The 20038-nt window shown below is 35.0% G+C and overlaps 1 protein-coding gene across 7 annotated transcripts in view; it reads right to left on the bottom strand.

Moving 5' to 3' along the window:
* The window catches only part of CWC22 (CWC22 spliceosome associated protein), a 56849-nt gene that overhangs the window by 23337 nt on the left and 13474 nt on the right, over nucleotides 1-20038 (bottom strand). For all 7 annotated transcript variants that reach the window (XM_019628237.1, XM_019628239.1, XM_019628238.1 and 4 more), the window contains exons 2-11: nucleotides 18259-18394; nucleotides 13960-14027; nucleotides 12439-12549; nucleotides 9824-10060; nucleotides 6257-6385; nucleotides 4602-4770; nucleotides 4162-4215; nucleotides 2347-2482; nucleotides 2051-2257; nucleotides 1899-1961 (exon numbers count right to left, since the gene is read on the bottom strand). In XM_019628237.1, the coding sequence (XP_019483782.1) occupies nucleotides 1899-1961; nucleotides 2051-2257; nucleotides 2347-2482; nucleotides 4162-4215; nucleotides 4602-4770; nucleotides 6257-6385; nucleotides 9824-10060; nucleotides 12439-12549; nucleotides 13960-14027; nucleotides 18259-18285 (1201 nt within the window). In that variant the 5' untranslated portion in view covers nucleotides 18286-18394. The remainder of the gene's footprint in view (nucleotides 1-1898; nucleotides 1962-2050; nucleotides 2258-2346; nucleotides 2483-4161; nucleotides 4216-4601; nucleotides 4771-6256; nucleotides 6386-9823; nucleotides 10061-12438; nucleotides 12550-13959; nucleotides 14028-18258; nucleotides 18395-20038) is intronic.

Here is a 20038-nt window from a genome sequence, read left to right as displayed (position 1 = left end):
GATGGGGGGAGGGGGGTTGTTACTTTGTGAGGGTGAAAAGGGTAACTATTGCATTGTTCTGTACACCTGAAACTAACAATAAAAAATAAAAAAAAAGAGACAGGCCAAATGATTTTAATTTATCAGGATATGAACATTCATGAATATTGTTTAAGGTTTCACATTATAATTCATTTTTAAGAAACTACAAGCTATTAAACATTGGCATGGTGGTAGGGAGGAATATACACAATTATCTGAAAAGCCTAGTAAAATACTTCTTTTTGAAACACACATATATCTGTGTTAGTGTAAATTTCCTTCATATACACCAATCAAAACAACCTACTGCAACAGGCTGAAATCAGAAACAATGAGAATCCAACTGTTTCCTATTAAGTCAGACATTAAACTGTCCAAAATATATAAAACATGCCAGTCTTCTTACTAATTTTCTTTGATTTGTAAAGTAGTTATTTTTGTAAAAATATGTAACATGTTAACATGTTCTAGGTTTATTATTATTTTAACTTTTCTATATTCTGTTTTAATTTCTAATCAAGTAAACGTTAATAGATATAACCTATATAAACAAAAACTCTTTGGGGTTCATCAATAATTTTCAAGAGCATAAGAGGATCTTGAGACCAAAGAGTTTAAGAAGGGCTGTATTAAGGAAAGTGATACTTTTCTGGCATTGGCCAACTGCCTAGACCCTGAAGAAATGGAAGGGGAATTCACACACACACAAAAAATCACATGCGGTATAATAAAAATTCCATAAAACCATTTAGCATGTTTTAGGAAGACTACAAAAAGAAGAAAAAGGGCCTAAGGAGTTCTCCATGTTTGGAAACTGATTGAATCTCTGGCCGTTGCACTGAAACGCCCCTAGAAAATCAGAATCTAAGAGGTGACAACAATTTATTGTGCCAGATTTTTAGGATAACAGATAGAAATGGAAAGCACCTTACACCTTTATTTTCCACTTCAACGCACAACTTCTAAGCATGACTAAAGCTCAGAGTGCCAGCAGTGACAGAGTTCTAAGTCTCTGTTCTTCCTGGGAGTTTTTAAAGCAGTGAGTACTTCTCAGATAAAATCACAACACAGGGAAATAAATCCAGTTATTATATAATGATAATATGGTAAGTATATAATTATTATATAAATGTAATCATAGCAGTACCCCTGAATATTAGCTTTAGGAAAAATGATACAAATGTGAAAAAAAATAGTATCATTGTCTAAATATTTGCTCTGTGGCAATACAGTACTGTTATTTTACTTATCGTTACACAACAATGAACATTTACTCTTACATCAAACAAGTAACTTGTTCCAGGTCATTTAGCTAATAATGCAAAGACAAAATACAAACCAGTCTGTCCAAAGTTAGTGCTTACAATATAATAAAGGTGCACAAACAATAATAATCAATTTAGCAATTTATTAAGCACTGTTATCATATCTAGCACTGGGATTGATGTTATGAGAAGGCTATTAACCTAACCTCAAGAAATAATAAAGTATAGCACTTTATAATAAAGTATAGCACTTAATTGAATATTAAATTACGTGCCATTTAAAGCAACAATTCTTAGGCATTAGTGAAGTTAAATAAAGGCCACTAGTAATATATGAATATTTCTTAAGAGGGATGAGACTTAAGGTTGCATAATTTAAACACAGGAAAAAAGGAGAGGGACAATTATGTAAATAATTCAGAATGAAGTAATACTATGGACAGGCACTAGACTGAAAAATAACGCGTGGGGAAACAGTGAAGAGAAAGGTTTCATGAGAGCAGAGATTTCATTAGGTGGGGATAGTGATCTATACCTGTGTATCAGTATTATATAATGACAAAAATGGCTTCTTCTTATCCAAAATAAATTATTTTATAAAATTCTACGTACCCTTCTTAATGGCTTTGTACTTCTCTTCATTCTCCATGAAATTAGGATCCATCTTGAAAACATCTTAAAAAAATAAATTAAAAGTTACGTGTTTACTTTTTGTAGTTACATTTGTTGGTGCCCCACTTCCCAATCCCCACTCCCTGGCGTACTAAGAACATCTTCAGGATTATAGTCATCCTCAAGAGGGAGCATGTGGGTGAACTGTTCATCTTCTTCCACTAAGTCAAGTCCTTCTAGGATTACAGGGTGGTCCTTGAATCCATCCTTCCGTACAGCGAACATCACTTCAATCATGTACTGAACTCTTTTGTCAATTTCAGACTCATGGAGAATGTTTCGAAGGCGTTCAAATATAGCTAAACAGAAAGAAAAGACAGTAAAATAAGCAATAAATACTATAATATTCAACCAAAAGCTCAATATGAAACCAAGGATATATACTTACCATTTATTCCTCTTGGTGACACTTGTGTTAATTTGAGGCCACATTCCTTGAGAAAACCAATAGCTACTTCAACACTATCATCTGTTGGTCTTTCCAGGAGCAAAGTAAGCATCTCTAAGCATAAAACTTCATGTGCCTTAAATAGAATAAAAACATATGGAATAGAGAAAATGTTTTTGCACATAATTACCTACTGTTGTTAATTTTAAAAGTTAGTAAACCTAGTTTTTGCAGTGATAATATTGTACATAGGATGAACAGGTTTATAATGTATGTAGAAATACTCTAAATATATAGGATACAATTATTCTTTCACTTTCATTATGCATCTGTTAAGAATTTCCAAATGACTGCTCCAAAACTCTAAATTTATTACACTGAATACAACTATTTGACTATCTCCAGAAGAAATATTCTTATACATTATATACAAGAAATATAACATAATTATCTATAGGAAATAATACAATTAACCTCAAAATGTTAAAAATCATGCAGTATTTTTTAATCTGAGATATTTTCATAATCACTATATGAAGAATAATGATTTTCCATGACAACAGTTTTATATCCATTTTCCAATTCATTCTATCAGCAACTGTTAGATAGCAAAGAGTTCTTAAACTATAATTACTAGATGAGTAATAATTTTATCAGAAAATATCTTAGTTTCTGGTATGCAATGAGTTTTAAATACACTCTCTAGTATTATTATTTTTACTAAATCAAACTATTTACACTGGCCATGTTCAAAAACTAATACTTATAAACAATGCCAGGTAGAGTGAGAATAAAATTCTATTTAGAAGCTTTACTGTAGAAAGAAAAAGAACTAGGAAGGATGTTCAAAACACCATACATATGCCTTTCTAAAATCAAACACTTATTTGAGATGGGGATGGAAAAAGTCTAAATCTCTACTCAGGAAATTACCTTTTTTACACTGAGCACATTAAAAATACACACTACTTTTCTGGGGGATGGTTGGGCATGGGGTATATCAAACAGTCTTATTAGTGACAAGAAAATAATGCCCTGTATCACAGTTGGGAAGAACTACAACATTTATCATTTTAATTGTTTTGTGACAATGCCTAAAGTATCTTCAGTATAAGTAAAAGCTACATTCAAAAACTGAAACATTATCTGTGCTGTTATACATGTGACATTAAGTTTCCAGGGTCTTAAGCAGCAAGTTATTACTGGAATAATATGACTGACTAGGCTAAAATCTCAAGGGTTTCTAAGAGTAAACACGAAAGAATTTCATGTATGAAATAATTAAAATATTATTTAATGCTAGAGAATTAAGATTAAGTGTGACTTCAAAATTTTTCCTCTTAGTAAATGAATACAAAATAAACACAAAATTTTTCCTCTTAGTAAATGAATACAAAATAAACACAAAGCTAAACAATAAAAAGATAAATTTGCATTTAAAACTGGTTAAAAGTATTTAATCTACTAAATTTTATAAACTGATTCTACAAATAGATGACTACATATAATATGTAGTTGCAGGAAACAAGATTTTTTATCAGACATTATTAGGTTCTCATGAACGGGTACCGGGAAGCGGCATGGAAGAAGTAACAACTTTATTGCTTTACAAAAACAATTAAATTACTTTCTCTGATGAAATAATCTGTAGTTAAGTAACCATGTACAGTATTAAGAGATCAATTTAATATTATCCAACATGCTTTTCCAAAGGACTATAAAACCCAAACAAAAACAGAGATGTGTCATTGAAGTACATCAAGCCTGTGGTCTAATGTCACTGAAAAACACCAAGTATTGAAGATAATTACTTACCACATTTTGGTTAATAAGATGTGCCACAAATTTTGAAGCAGTCAGACATAGTTGCTGCAAAGTGAAGGTAGAGACCAAGTTAATCTATAAACTAAAACCAATCTTCACTGATCTACAGAATCTACAGTAAGTACACACTCTATTTAAAATATAACGCACAGGGATAATTTTTACATTATAAGAAAGTTAAAAGATAAAAACTAATACATGTGAAAGAGTGACATTTCTGGGTAAATAGTTATAATTCTACAGTTATAGCCATCATTTTTGTGGCTCATCATTAGTGGCCAGGTATATTTAATAGAATAAAAAAAAAGTTCTCTTGAAATATGCAGTGTTGAAAAAGAATTCCTATGTAGAAACCATTGCTCACTATTGCTGATACTGGTTTATCAGTCTGTCCTTATGTGGCAGTCTACTTACAAGCCCATCATATATACCTTATCATTTCTTCGATAGCCTTTTCGAAAATTAAGAATTAACCTCTTGAGGATTAATTCTCCGATTTGTGGGAATTTTGAGTTGATAATCGCCACTAATGCTGCATAAACATGGGTGAAGATTGGAGAAGCACTCTGTGCTTGCAAAACAGATCTGGATAGCAGACCTCTGTTTAAAACAGGAAAAAAAAAAGGAGTCAACAATAATCACCAATTTAATTAGAAGAAAAACACCTCATTTAAAATTCAGTAATATTACCCCTCTGTAAATAATCACAAAAGATAAATCAGGACTAAATTTACACCATTTTCTCTAGGAAAAGAGTTTGTCTTACTAATAAATGAAAACTGCTTTTGAGAAAACAAACTTCAATTTGTTCTTTTGTAAAACAGACAGGTTTTACTACATTTTTCCCTCAAATTTTTATATCTAATTCCTCTTTTCCTGTTTCTGTGTGTTATATATAGTCACAAATTCGAGTTTTTTAAACTTCTTAGAAATAATCTAACATTTTCAAAACAGTGAAGAAAAAAGGCCTGCTTTAAAAGTACTAAATTTAGACAACATAAGATTTCCACTACTGGTCCATTATTTTACATAAAATTAATTATGTGGTTAAAAACAAATTTGGGTGGTTTCCACCTTTAAGCCTATATTCAGTAAAATAAAAAGATTGGGCATATTCCTATGAAAGATAAAGACACCATCAAAGCAATGCAAGAATAGTGCTAAACGACTGACATAAAAATAAAAGGTTGTACTTCTAAACTCATTTTGAAATGGGAATGTTTCTATATGCATTTGAGGGGCGAGATAGATAATGGGCTAATTTAAGAGTTATTTTTAGCAATGTAATGACAAAATCATTGGATTGCCAAAAGGAAGAAAAACAATGTCTTAACAGTTACCAGATTTAGGTATGACAACTGAATCATTAGAGTAGAAAATGAGAAAAGAGAACACAGCTAATAAACTGTAAAATCTTAAGCAACCAATATCACTTCACTGAGTCAGCTTCTTTCTGAGCACAATGGAAGAACTCTACCTATGTTTGAAAATAGTGGCTGCCTCTTGGTCAACTTTCTATACCCTCACAATATGCCACAAATTATATCTCCAGGGTTTTTTGGAATGGGGAATCGGGGTCATGTGAAATGACATGGGAAAATACCCTTTAGATTTTAAAATGATGAATAGAATGAATACAGGATATTTCCATTTCCTGACCCTTTTAAATATCCCCAACTACTTAAAACCACATAGAAAATCCTGTCATTTATTCTGCTTTTCTAGTTTATTACTGATCTTTCTCATTCTCACTTTGCTTTCATTACAAGTTAAACTGCTTTGAAGTAGCACATATATTTAATATTCATTATTCCTCATGAGTTTATTGGAAATATTCAGTAAATAAATGTCTGTGCAAAAATCATTATATGACATCAAAGCTTCTCAAAAAGCAAAAACACACAACTTCTAACAGTGAATTACAAGGTATTTGTAATAGCTTACATTTGTAGAAAAACTGCATTTTAAATATTCTCAATTACCTTTGAAATGTTGTACCATAATAAATCAATTATTGTTCATGCAGATATTATGTTCCTTTGAAAAACTGCTATGAAATACTACTAATAAAACAGCTGATGCTTACCTTCCTCTAACTATATTTTCTTGAAGAAGTTCTTGAATAATAATACCTATATTAGAAATGTTCACTTTGTTGATAAGACCATTGATTGATTTCTTTAGGGCTTCCCAGCTCATCCTCTGGTACGCTAAGCTAAAAAGAATCGATTTTAATAAAGATTAAAACTTAATAATAATGAAAACATAAAAAACACTTTGTTCCTTTATTTTTAACATTATTTTCACAAAATGACCCCAAAGTGAATATATACTGACTACATAAAGACACACGTTATATTTTAAACTGTATTTGATTTTATGTAAATATGATGCTTATATACACACTGCTTCCCTTTATCAACTTAAGATTATCAAGGATATCTAAGGATAATCTTTTATTCTGACATCCATATATATTGCAATTACAACATTTATTAGTCAGATTCAATAGATGCTCATTTTACATAACACTTCATTTACTTAAACTTGTCTTTAAAGAAAACATTTTAAAATAAAAGCTATTATTTTTTATTTTAAATTTCAATGTGACACACCCAAATATAAGCCATAAAAAGGAAATTTTTATTATGTCCCTTCTCATAAAAGCATGAGAGATAACAAAATTAAATGTTTTAAACTATAAAGAAATGCTAATAATTACAGGAAAAGGGAAAGTCATATGAAATCATGGTGCTGAAAGACTGTTTTAAAGAACATGTCTACATTTAGGCAGTAATCCCACGATACCAGCTGAACGCTAGGTGGCTGTACTGTTTTTTAACTTAGATCTCGGGTAAATTCTATAGCTAACTTGGGTCTCTTTAGGTAGAACGTGATAATGTCTAAGGCGTTTTAAAGGTCTAAAATTCTATGGTTTTCATAATTATTTCTCTGATGAACATGATTTCAGCTGCAGGAATTTAATTTTTTTTTCTTACATACACATCTCTTGAAATAATACAAATACTAATAAGATTACAAAGGCTAGCTATCATGCTGAAATCTAGTTTTTAAAACATGAAAAGAACAAAAGTTTGATATAGTCGCTGTGATTCCTAACATATTAAGTAAGAAGTGGTGGCAGGCCTAATAACTTCTTTACTTTCTAAGTATTATGGCCATAAAAATTATGAGATATTTACAATAAATAGTCTGTTAATTCTACAGTCTGTTGCCTACATTCCCAATAGAAATAAATGCTAAATTTTAGTTACAGATTAGTAAGAATAAAGATGCAAATTTTTCCCCCATTCATGTTCACGGATTGCCTGAATTCTATCCGTGGACCTCTGGAGTGGTACACTACGAAGGGGTGGTGACAGCAGTCTGCCCTGGTTGGCAGGAGTAGCTTATCACTGACATTGTCCTCAGTAAATACTGAGGATAAAAAGCAGACTTAACTGCAGTTAATTTTATTATTGCTCCTAAATTCGCTATAGATCACAGTCCCCCTTACTGCCTGCCACCGAGGTGGAACACTCCCAGTGCCCCCAAGCCCAACCCCAACCCTTTGGTGTAACACTATTTGTGGAGAAATAAGATCTATGGTTTAATAATTAGCCTGATTGATAAGATATGACTGATCAATAATCACAACTTCTGGTAAACTTTGATCAAAAGACTACATAAAGTACAACCGTACTTCCTAATCAGGAAGCCCACAATTCACCTGATTAAGTATCTACTGAAAGCAAAGACTATAGACTTCTTTTAGAGACTTCTATTTCTCTGTCCCCTTCACAGCCTGCAACACGCTTCAACTGTATATAAAATTATCTTCCAGGAATATGCTTAAAATTTCATATACTGCTGTCTGCTTACTTTATAAGGAAGTAAGACTGGATTAGTAACAGTGTGTTGCTGGTCCTCTACAGTTAGGATGGCTCTAGGCTAGATTGGAGAGTCAATACTTCACACTAATGCTGCTGCTACTGCCTTCTGCAAGAGCTAAATGCCTACATGATTTGGAAGCTCCCACTAACCACGGGGGCCAAGTGCTGGAATATGACGCATAAAGAGAAACTTAATTATTAGTTTTCAATTTAATGTCATCTAGTGTCCCTTTCTAGCTCACACATTTTTAAAATTTGCATTTATTTCAAATCTTTACCTTTTTTTTTTTTTTAAAGATTTTTATTGGGGAATTGGGGGATGGGAACAGCGCTGGGGAACTGGGGGAAGGAGAACAGACAAGTTGCTGTCCTCCCGTTCTTCAGTCTAGTTGTGGAGGACGTCGCCCCACTGGCCCAAGTTGGCACCATCACTGCGCTCTTCCCGGGTGAGGCAGATCAGTCGCCGGCTTCTGAACGGCTGCTCACTGCGGCTGCTGGCCGCTCACGCTGGCTGCTGGCTACACACAGTAGCCCATGGCAACCCATTGCAGCAGTGGCTGCAGCCTATGCCGTCGCTGGCGACTCCAGGTTGTTCAGCATCTTAGCTGTAGAGGGCAGTGTCACTGGCCCTCTTATGTGGGATCCGAACTGGGGCCCTGCTGCTCAGAGCTGGCATCCCAAACCAGCTCCCAACCAACGCGCCACTCGGCCGGCCCAAATCTTTACTTATTTTATATAAATGACATTTCTACTTCAATCTCACTTTTAAAACAAATTTAGATTTCATTTATGTAAGGTTCTCAAGTATGTTCAAGTTGCCATTAAAATACCCATGAAAGATGCAGAACACTCTTTCTTGGCTCACCTAGAATCTCTTTTTCTTCAAGGATAGCTGCCTTCTATCCCAATTTTTTTACTAACCACCTAGTAATTGAGTGACCACTTCAATCTTGCACCGTATTCTTCCTAGTTATTACCTCATTCCACTAGACAAAAAGGTCTTGCAAACTTAGCTGCACTTTCCTACACAGCTCAACAGCCCAATTATATTGAAAAGAAAAGGTATTTTGAATGTGAATATTCATATATGAATTTTGATTGTTTGCTTTAGTGAAGCAAAAATTATAGTCTAAGATGTTACGGTCTAAGAAAAGGAAGGAAAAGAGAACTGTCAAGTGAGTCTCATGGATTAGTACAGGGGTTGCAAACTACACCCATGTGCCAAATGCAGCCCAGCCTCATGGTAAATAAAGATTTACTGGAACACAGCTCATTTGCTTACATATTATCTATGGCTGTATTCACACTATAACATCGAAGTCGAGTGGCTGCTATACAGCCAGAATAATGCACAAAGCCTAAAATATTTACTATTTGGTCTTTTACAGAAAAAGTATGCAGATTCCTGGTTTGGTACAAATAGAAAGATTCATTTTAGGGCTAAAATATCAACAGTATTCTTGATTATTTATGAAAAATAGACGCACTAATAGGCATGCATGCAACTATGAAAGGAAAAGTGTCCCCGTACTCAAGGTTTTAATTCATACATGCAAAGAAATAAAGAAGTTAGGAGCTAATGTCAGGGCAAACGTATGCAGAGCTTCAATGAAGCTTATAGAGTAAAGAAGTAAAGAAGTCTAATTTGAGCTATCATTGTGGAGTAATGTAAATTCGTAACAGCCAAGGTTAATCTGACCACAGTTGACTTTTTTCAATGAGGATATCATTGCCTTATATGCTTAGCAACATCAACATGCCTGTTTTTATCTGTAATCTGCTCCTGCATCATCCTGAGCTTTGCAGGAGGAATATATGCTCCGCCAGTGCGAGTAAGGAGAGGGTCCAGCTCATCTTTCTTCTTCTTTGAAGTAGGTTCATCCTGAGTTACCGCAGGTTCTGGGCTTCTTCTCCCAGGAGACGGGGATTTCCGGGACCTTTTCCGATCCATATCTCTCTCTCTTTCTCTTTCTCTGCGTTTTTCTCGGTCCCTGCTCCTGTAATATTAAAAATTTAAAAACGGAGAAAAGACAATATAAAATACATTTTTAAATGTATTTTTGCATACCAAATGAGTGAGCCCATATGTGGGCCCCATGAATACAGGAAAAAAAAAAGTGGTTTGGAATGGTGAGAAAGTGCTTCACAGAGAAAATGTAACTTAAACTGGGGTCTTCAAACTCGACAGAATTTATATTGGGGGCAAGAAGGGGAGGATGGAGAGGGGAAGGAGAATGGCATTCTACAACTAGTAGAAGACAGAATAACTGCTGAAAAACTGGGCAAGGGTGTTCAGGCCAGATGGAACAGAACAGTCAGCAAACAAAGAATCGTGTAATTAATAGCAGCTGGAAGGACGAATTCAAGTCAGATTAAAATCTCAAAATACGAGCAACAGACTTTAAGTTTTCCCTACTGGATGTGATGGGGAATCATTAATAGTGGGATAGTGACAAGACAGGTGTTAAGAAGATAGGCTGGCCTATGACATACACGATAAATTGTGTAGAAGAGAAACCAGAGTTTATCTCTAATAATGACAATTTAGGAGTAAGACTATTGTAAAATAAGTAAATAAATAAATAAATAATAAATAAATAAACAAAATTTGAAATTGTTTCTTGATACAACTGGTATTTTTATTAGAAATTTCAGAAAATCACAAGCTTCTGTTGGCGACAATTTTTTTAAAATCCACCATTTTCAAGCCCCAATTACTCCTCCTTACTAATGCAGGTATCCTTTCTTAAGCTAACACGTTTAAAGTAATCAGGATATTGTTCTCTGAAATTATCAAGAGCTAACCGGAGAGGGTAAACCCTTGCTTTTTGCTACCCTTCTCCTGAGAAGAGTTTGTCTGCTTAACCATTCTTTTATATCTACTGTCTTGCAAACTCTGATCATTCTGCTCATGCTTGTGCAACCATGAGTTACATGAACACAGAAAATAAAAAGTTTCCTATTATCATTATATTAGTGCCAGTGCTACATTACCAGGGAACCACTGGAAAGATTTTAGCTAAATCTAGAGGGTACATTTGAGATGGTCTGTCTTAATATACATAGACAGAGAGAAGTAGTCAGTTTTGAAAATGAAGTATGAAGAGATCTGAGTGACTGCCCATGAGGACAGACTAAAGTTACTAAGAGTAAACGGGAGGGGGGGGATCAAATAGAAATGCCAATTAGTCAAAGGCGGGTGTTCTGAAATCTAGCCACTGATTTGCTTCTTATGAATATAACACGTTCCAAGAAAGTAGCTACAGCAGCCATTCACTGCCATTGGTTATGATTCTGAGAAACACCAAGGCAGACTGCTAGCTGGCTAATAAAACTGTGCCCTCACAATTACAGTATTTGTTCCTTTAGAGTGCACAATAGTCTTCTTTGAGTCTAAACAGAAATATTTCTCTTCAAATGCTTTTGGACTGTTAGCCTTTCTATCCTACATAATACACAGCCTGCTTACTTCACAGTGTGACTGTGTGGATCAAACAAGATGCTGGACCAGACACAGACTTACAGTGAAGTAATAGTCAGGGGTAACAGAAAAAAAACCCTCATAGGCTCTGGAGTCAGAATTGCGTTCAAACCCCAGTTTCGTATCTACCAGAGATAACTGCAACCTCAGGCAAGTTACTTAATCACTTTGAACCCATTTCCTCTATTGTAAGTTGTTAAAAATAGTATCGACTTTTTAAGAGTTTTGACAGTATTTGAGAAACTGCAGAGGAATTTCATCAAAATTCTAGAAGTATAGTCTTGGTAGTCATGGAGTAGATAACGTAAGAGAGACATCAAAAAGGATATAGAACTTAGTGAACAATAAGACATGGTAGACAAGTTTTTGAAACTAAATGACTAATAAGGTGAGTAGTCAAGTTCTCCAAGACACAAATAAAAATAATTTAGATTAAAACTATAGGCTGAAAACTTCATTCTCAATGTCCCTCTGCCACTATGCAGGAAAGTTAAAAATTTAGATCACTCTATGTCATATAAACGACTTTCTTTCATTTGGTAAAGAATCTCAAAAATGCACATAAATCAACCCCTCATGCAGTACAGTAGAATGAATGAGAGCTTGGGCTCTCGAGTCAGAAAGACCTGGACTTGAGACTGACATGCTTCTAAAACACAAACAAATGACTTAACTTCTCTGAGCCTCAGTTTCTTTTATCTATAAAACAGACATAATGATATCTACTTCATATACTTACTACAATAAGGAGTTAATTCACATAAAGTCCATTATTAGAAAGCCTGGGACCTAAGATATCCATTTAATGGTATATGTTATTATTGTTTTTATTATAAAGCATAAAGAAAATTTAAACAAATATAATTTTCTATAGTTAAAATTTCCAATACTAACCGCAACTCCATGCTACCATCGTAAGAACGCCCTCTTCTTGACCGTTCATAGTCTGACCTGCTGTAATCAAAGTAATCTCGATCCCTAGGGGATCTTTCTTGTTCCGCGTATCTAACATAAAATAAGAAAACCAAAGTTATAAGTTGAAAACAACTATGTTATAAATACTTAGGAAAGTCCTATAATGGTAATGTAAAGCAGCTCTATGACTGAACAATGTCTTACCAAACCTTTTCAACAAACAGCTCATTTTGTTAACACCCATTCAGTCATTTGTGATTATAAAAGCTGTTCAGTCTGTGTACAACAAAACCACTCCCGGAATTCACTTAACCAAGCTTGTCATCCTGATTCAATACTGTTCTTAGCAAAAGATATATATTATACATGTATATCTGAATATCATATATAGTTAGCATGAAAAAGACTATTCTGCAAATGATTCCTTTTGCTTCATCTGTATATATTTATTTTATCAAAGCACAGAACAAATGAGGCCAATGTCATCGGTTGGCCTCCATAAAGACCAGTTTAACTCCACTCCAAAAGACTATATTCATCAGCTATTATTCTTGAAACTGCATTTTTGGATAACAGTGAGGATGGACTGAAATTAGCAAACAAGGATGGACAGCATGAGATCTGTTGTTTGAATTTTAAAAGTCAGTAAAATCAGAAAAGTTGAATCAGAAAGCTAAAATCAGAAAGTCAGAAAAGCTCAAGAGAAGTTAAATATATACTCACATAATATACACAGCAACATAATCCATATTTTATATATATACAGGTCTACAGTTAATGTATACATACACACACAGATGTGTGTATGTGTCTGTGTGTGGAGAAGTTTTTTTCTTTTTTAATATAAAGAGTAGGTAACTGATGAAAGGTAGTAAGTGGTTGCAAACCATGGCAATTAACTTGATGTCCATAAAGCAAAGGTTTTTAGAGACAAAAGAGAAGAAAAAGAAGAAAGTGCATAAGTAGTAAGGAAGAGGTCAGGCAAATGAAAGCAAGTTAGAGGATGCTTTCCCCTTCATAAATTATTTTTTAAGGTCATAGTTTACTAAGTGAAATAACTGAAGTCCTACTATGAATGCATGATGAATATTCATGGGAGTATTTCTGGATCTTTGAACTTAAGACAGTTATTACACATGAAATATTTTGAAAACTATAAAGGTGTATGTAAATGTAAAGGACGGTAGTAACAGTAAAGGCAGCACTTCCTAATAACATGATTTCAACTCAGTTTTCCATTTTAGAAACTTTCATTCTATTTAGTATTGGAGACACTAAAATTATTTCCTCTCACCTAAAAAATTAAAATCTAGAATTATTTACTAGAAACTCCTAGGAAAGTGACTCAAGAATGAGTTGTTCTCAGCCTACTCAAGTAATATTGTTTATAAAACCATCAAAAAGAAGTTGTTCATCCTAAAATTGGGAACCTAAGAGCTAAATAACTTATTAAACTTATAAAATATTCAAACTGCATTCGGAATACAGAAAACCATTTACCTGTCTTCTGGAGAGGAGGCCCTCTGATGTGAATTATAGTTTTCCCTTCTGTCATGACCAGAAGAATGCTTTCAAAGGGAAAAAAAAGGGGAGGAGAGGGCATTTAAAAATTTATGTTAAAAAAAATACGTAGACAATGAAATGTATATCTCAGAAAATTGGAAGTGCATTAGAAATTACTTTAAAACATTTTTTTTAATCTGTTTTTCACCATGGACCAAATACACTTTTTTAACCAAAAAAATTCAGGTAGAAGAAAATAATTCTCCTATTTTCGATGCCACTTAGTTGTGAAATCTTATACCTATGTAGTGAGTTATAAATTTATAGAATGCCATTTTTTATAAAGTCCTTCTCCTGGTGAAAAATAAGACTAAGGATCAGGTTTTCTAGAGTTCACTTTTGTGCTTATGCCCAAGTCTTAATACTGTACTTATTGCTTATCTCCTTGGCTGGTAATAACCACAACTCTAATCCAGATTACTAAATCTGGATAAGATAAATAGCTAAAAGAAACTGACTTGAATATATTTATGAACAGACATTTTTGTTTTTAGCAACAGAGTATCTAATATGCATGGCACTATGCGAGGCTCTAAGGATCTAAAAAACATGACTTGTGAGACATAGGCTCCTATGCCAAAACCTTTGAAAAATAACAGACATACAAATAAGTAACTTCAGTACAATGAGACTGAAGAGACATGTCACATGAGACAGAGATATGAACCATCCAGTTTGAGAACATATATTAATTTAAAAATCCCAATATATTTAAGAAGCCAAAATATTTGTATTTATAGTTAAATTTTTTATACCACTGGTCAACATTCATATTGATAAGTTTTTTTTAAAAGCATTAAGATAATTTTAATTAACCTAATTATAAGAAAAGGGAAATAGTATATTTTTCAAAGAACCTTAATCTACAAATCTAAGAAAAAGTAAATCAAATTATGTTCTATATATTTACATGCTTCTCTCCTTAATGGGAAAAAGATACATTTAAAGATAAAAAATTATATCACATAGAAATTTTAAAAAGCTCCAACTTATTTTATGACTATCTAATTAACAAAGTTTGAGTCTAATATTATCACAAGTTAATTGTTAAAAAGTCTAATTAACTATTGCATTTTTTCAATAGTGTACACAAGCCAGACTAATCCATGTAGGAGAATAAGCATGTGATCAAATTTATAATTAACAGTAGCCATAGTTTGGCTATTGTTTTACACTCAATACAACCACCTTCAGAATCCATTTCTAATGTATATAGGAAAGCTTTAAAAATTATTTCACTTAGAAACACAATGAAGTAGATTTGTTCAATATGTATGACATAAGTTTCCATAAAACCTCGAGCTCCTAAGCCAAATAAGGAGCGTAAGATTCTTCCAATTCATGGTAACATCAAACATAGCATTTACTGATCCTCTATTGTAAGACACTGCCATTCCTGTGCAGACGCTTTGCAGGATACAAAAAGAGAGGAAAACCCTTAAGGAATTTATGACCTTACAGGACAGAGTGGTTATGCAGAGTCCCACTGTTAAACATACCAGATTATATAGATGGTCCTGGGGAGACAAAGCAAGAGAAGAAGAGAGGCAAAGACGGAGGAGAGAGACGGGGAGAGAGAGACAGTAAAACTGCAGTCTACTTTTTCTTTTCCAGGGCAGTATAATTATTTTGATTACTTTAGGGAGATGGCCTCAATTCTGTGCTAATGATTTTTAACACATCTCTGCAACATCTGTTGTGAGCAAGAGGAAGAAACCAAAAATACTGAAGTTGTGAATCAGGATGTCATAAACGTGATCAAGTTAACAAGTGACTGGCACGCACAGAAAGGGCTCCAGGAGATGGTGAGTAGGGCGGGCACTATCACCACAGTACAGAGCACTGAGGGATGACAGTGGGTGAGGGGAGCCTGACTGGGCCTTAGAAGCTGAACAGGATTTAGCTGAAGTACGTGAAGAATCATTGTGAGGTGTGATCCAAATAATAACCAGAATTTCCCTATTTCCTTTACCATAGAGTCTAGCTTGTAAGTCAGAGCAGCGGTTAAAACTAACATTATCAAAATTATCTTTAGAAATTCTCTAAATTGTTCATTAAGCAAAACAAATATGGTACACTGTGCAGCCACCTTCAGCCTCTAACAGTGTAAACAGAGCTGTACACGGAGGTGAGCCGAGCTGGGAGCCTGAGTCCAGAGGCTGTGAGCATCCGTTAGGCTCAGAGAGCAAGTCTACAAGAGCAAGGGGAAGGAAGGGTTGACGGAGTCAGGGAGCTTGCTTTTAGAGCTCAATAGTAAGGAAGCTGTAGGAAGGCTCAACAGAAAAACAAGGATCCTCGGCTGAAGCTTCCTGAGCCTTAGAGCATCAAGGAGAGATTTGAGCTTCACCTCAGGTAAGACTGGGCCCCACCCAGCTAGTGAACCTGCTTGTGGCTAACAGGATGGAGAGAGGGCGACAGGCTGAGCTGACAACTGGCTGGGAGGCTGAGCCAAAGGGTACTGGACATGCTGACTGAAGACACCCACACCTGGGCTGGGGACTATCACAGAGGACCCACTGGGGCTACAAGAGGGAAAGGTGGAGAAGCCTGACCTAAGACGTGCAGGGAGAGGATCTGAGAAAGACTGAATGCTTCTCCCGTGTACAAAGATATCCATCTAACCAGAGTGCTCTCGTCTAACAGGCTCGGTCAAGAGCCAATTCCACACCACACCAAGTCTCCTTGTTTTCTTATGTCCCCAGCTCCTAACAGTTTGCGGTCTGCACCTACTAGGCCCACTCCTAACACAGACTGCAATTCATTAACTGTTTAGGTGCCACTAGACCCATGAGAACAAGTCCCAAGGAGGCAGATTTCAGAACAATATGCGGAGGTATTTACTGCAGATGGGGCTAGCTTCGGAGATGGTGAGGCCCTGCCAAAGGAGATATGCAAGCCCAGGCTGGAGGTCTAACGAGCAGGGAGGCTGAAATACGTGTCTTCCTCATAATGGGCAGAATTTAGAAATGATGGCAGCAGAGCCTGCCTCAGTCTGTAAGTCTAGTTTATTAAGTACATCCCACGTACCAAGCCTTCCACCTGGCGCCTGCTGTTATGGAGCTGCCAGTCCACTGGTTCTCTTTAAAGAAGGAGGTTTAGGGTGACAGAGCTGGTGGAGGAGAGGAACGGAGAAGTACCCCCATAAAAATATGCCTTCACCTTTAATGCCCCTGAGGCCCAGGAAGTGATCACGTGCCTGCTTGTAGACGCGTGCAGTGGCAAAGAAAAGAAGTGGAATGGCATGCTCTCCATTCAGGACAGCCCTGAAAGCAGATGGAGTCGCTGATCCCTACTGCTGATCTAGCCTCAGCGCCCACTCTTCGCCCTTTCTCACAGCCTGTTCCAGCCATACGAGACTCTGCCTTTGCACCTGCTCTTCCTTCTGCCCGGCACATGGTTCCCCCAGACACCACATGGCTAACCTCCTCACAGCCTGCAAGTCTCTGCTCACATGGCCACCTCTCCAAGGGGCCCTCGCTGCTAAAAATGCTGCTGATCACCCTATTTCTTTTTTCCATAGCATAAGTCTAGCACTAACACTCTAACATACTATGTAATTTACTCATGTATTAACTTTATGATTTGTGTCTCCCCCCACGAGAATGTAAACTCCATGAGAACAAGGATTTGTTTTGTTCATTTCACCCCAAGTACATAGAACAGTCACTGCAACACAGTAAGAATTCTGAGGATATTTATTTAATAAATGAACGTATAATGTATAAAGGACAGTGCAGAATAAAGAGCTCATTTATACATATAAAATATGCAACAAAAGGCTTATTTTTGCTTGTAGACAGCCATGCAGGAACTGTGAGCAGTTAAGGAAGAAGATTCCTGTCTTTCATTCCGTGCTCATTCAGGGAAGCATGCTCTTTAAGAATAATGGTGGAATTTTCGGCCCTGTTATTTATTTCTCTTTCACTTACACACTTTTGTACTCACTTACACACTTTTGATTCACGCAGGCACGGATGCGTGTGTGCGCGTACACATTCGTATACACATACATACACGCATGCGCACACACCCTGTATGTTCTCCCAACTGCCCCCTTTCACACTATTACTCCCATATGACCAAGTATCTGCATCTGAAATTGTGTAAGTTAGATGTGTGTATGATGTTACTCTACTGTCTGGTTCTAATTTCTGAATTACATAAATGCATTTTTGTTTAAAGGATAGGTAATTGACTACAAGCTTATGTTCTTTATTATAAGTGTCAAAAACTTACTTTTATGTGTGCCACACTACTTTTCATTTTCTGTTGCCAGTTGATCCTATAAATCAGACTCCTTAAGCTGGTCCAAAAAATAGGTATCAAATGGTGTGAATTCTTTGAGTTTCCTTTCTCTGTCTGCAAAAGTCACCTATAAAATATACCAAAGAAAGCTTTGTTAACTTTGACCACCTTATTTTTTCTTAAGCTAGTAGGCACAGATATAATCAATTTAAAAAAAAATTCTAAAAATCCTTAAATAGTTCCACATAACAATGTATAAATAACATATATTAGTATAAAAGATTCTACACAAAAGAGCAAATAATAAGAAGGGGATATTAAACACAATAAAGTATTTTATTCTAATGACTGGGAGGAACAAAAGTTAATTTAATAACTGATGCAGGTAACCTTATTCAACTTGTTCTCAGTGAGGAAGACATATATACATACCTACATCATAAAATAGTATTGTGACATTATTAAAAAACAAGTGACCAGAAGAAACAATTATAAGAGGAACTTTGTATAAACTAAGTACAGAAGATCCAATGTTTCTACATAAACTAAGAATGAAATACCCAATATTCTTGTAATAATGATCACTCAGAAATAAAAGTACCCTGCATGTAAATACAATGTGCTAAAGTAAAATAATCAATTCCTAATGCGATCTATCAAAGGCACAAAGTTTCAGATATATGCATATGTGAGAACTAAGTATTTGGCTCAGAATAAACCTAACCATCAACAATTAAATGCCAAAATAAAATGTCTTTCAATATCCATCTGTTAAATAAATTTTAGGAATTTTTGAAAAATGCCGAATTGAGTTATGTTTACATAGAACTGCCATTCAAGTATTTTATTAGAATTATTATCTAAGTGGCTTATGGTTTATGAGAATTGCGTATCTAAATAGTCTGTATGGTAACAAAATTACAAAAACAAAATGGAATAGAAGAAAACTGAATTAAAAGAGGTAGAAAATATAAAGACAACTGTGCTCAGTATCAGAATAATTGGATGTAACTAAAAAAAAATTTTAATTTGAATGCCAAAAAGTTTGTTACAGGTTACCTGGTACAATTTCTTCTTTTTAAAGATAATACTGAAGGCCAGGTAAGTCATTTCAATGTCCTAAGCATACCAGTTAGTGGCGGACCATAACTAGAAACCTAGTCTGAGGACACCTGATTAAGTATTCTTTTCACTAGACCATGTACACAAATACTCTTGACACTAAAGTAACAGAGCTGACATCATTTAATACAGATGGGGATGTACACAGATCACTAAGTCAAGGAAAGTTGCTATTACAATAGTGGGCATGGTGAGTAAACACTATACACATGAGTCTTTACAAACTTATCAATGTATAAAATATAATTTAAATCTAAACCACGCTACCTCATGTATTTGCAGCTGCAATAAAGCTAAGGGACTCTCAAAGCGGGTAGAGCCAGGGAAGGGGAGCCCCATGAGTTGAGTATAAACTTTCCCAAATCTCCGACCACCCCTACACCAACACATGTATAAAATTAAGTCCTGCTAAGGATCAAAGAACTGACTGAAATATGAACAGCTGTCTGAGAGAGAATTTGCAATTTATGTCTAATCAAGCTAATTATCTAAAAATTCACCATTCCTCAGAGGAATGTAACAGAATCCAAAGTCTTTCCATAATAGTATCAATGTCTAGGATACAATTAAAAAAAATAATAACTTATCAGAAAACTGGGGGTCGGGGGGGAGAGAAAAGATGAAATATTGCCATTTGCAACAACATGGA

Source organism: Hipposideros armiger, unplaced genomic scaffold (genome assembly GCF_001890085.2).
Source record: "Hipposideros armiger isolate ML-2016 unplaced genomic scaffold, ASM189008v1 scaffold_765, whole genome shotgun sequence".
NCBI classification, from domain to species: Eukaryota; Metazoa; Chordata; class Mammalia; order Chiroptera; family Hipposideridae; genus Hipposideros; species Hipposideros armiger.
This window is presented reverse-complemented; position numbering and strand designations above follow the sequence as displayed.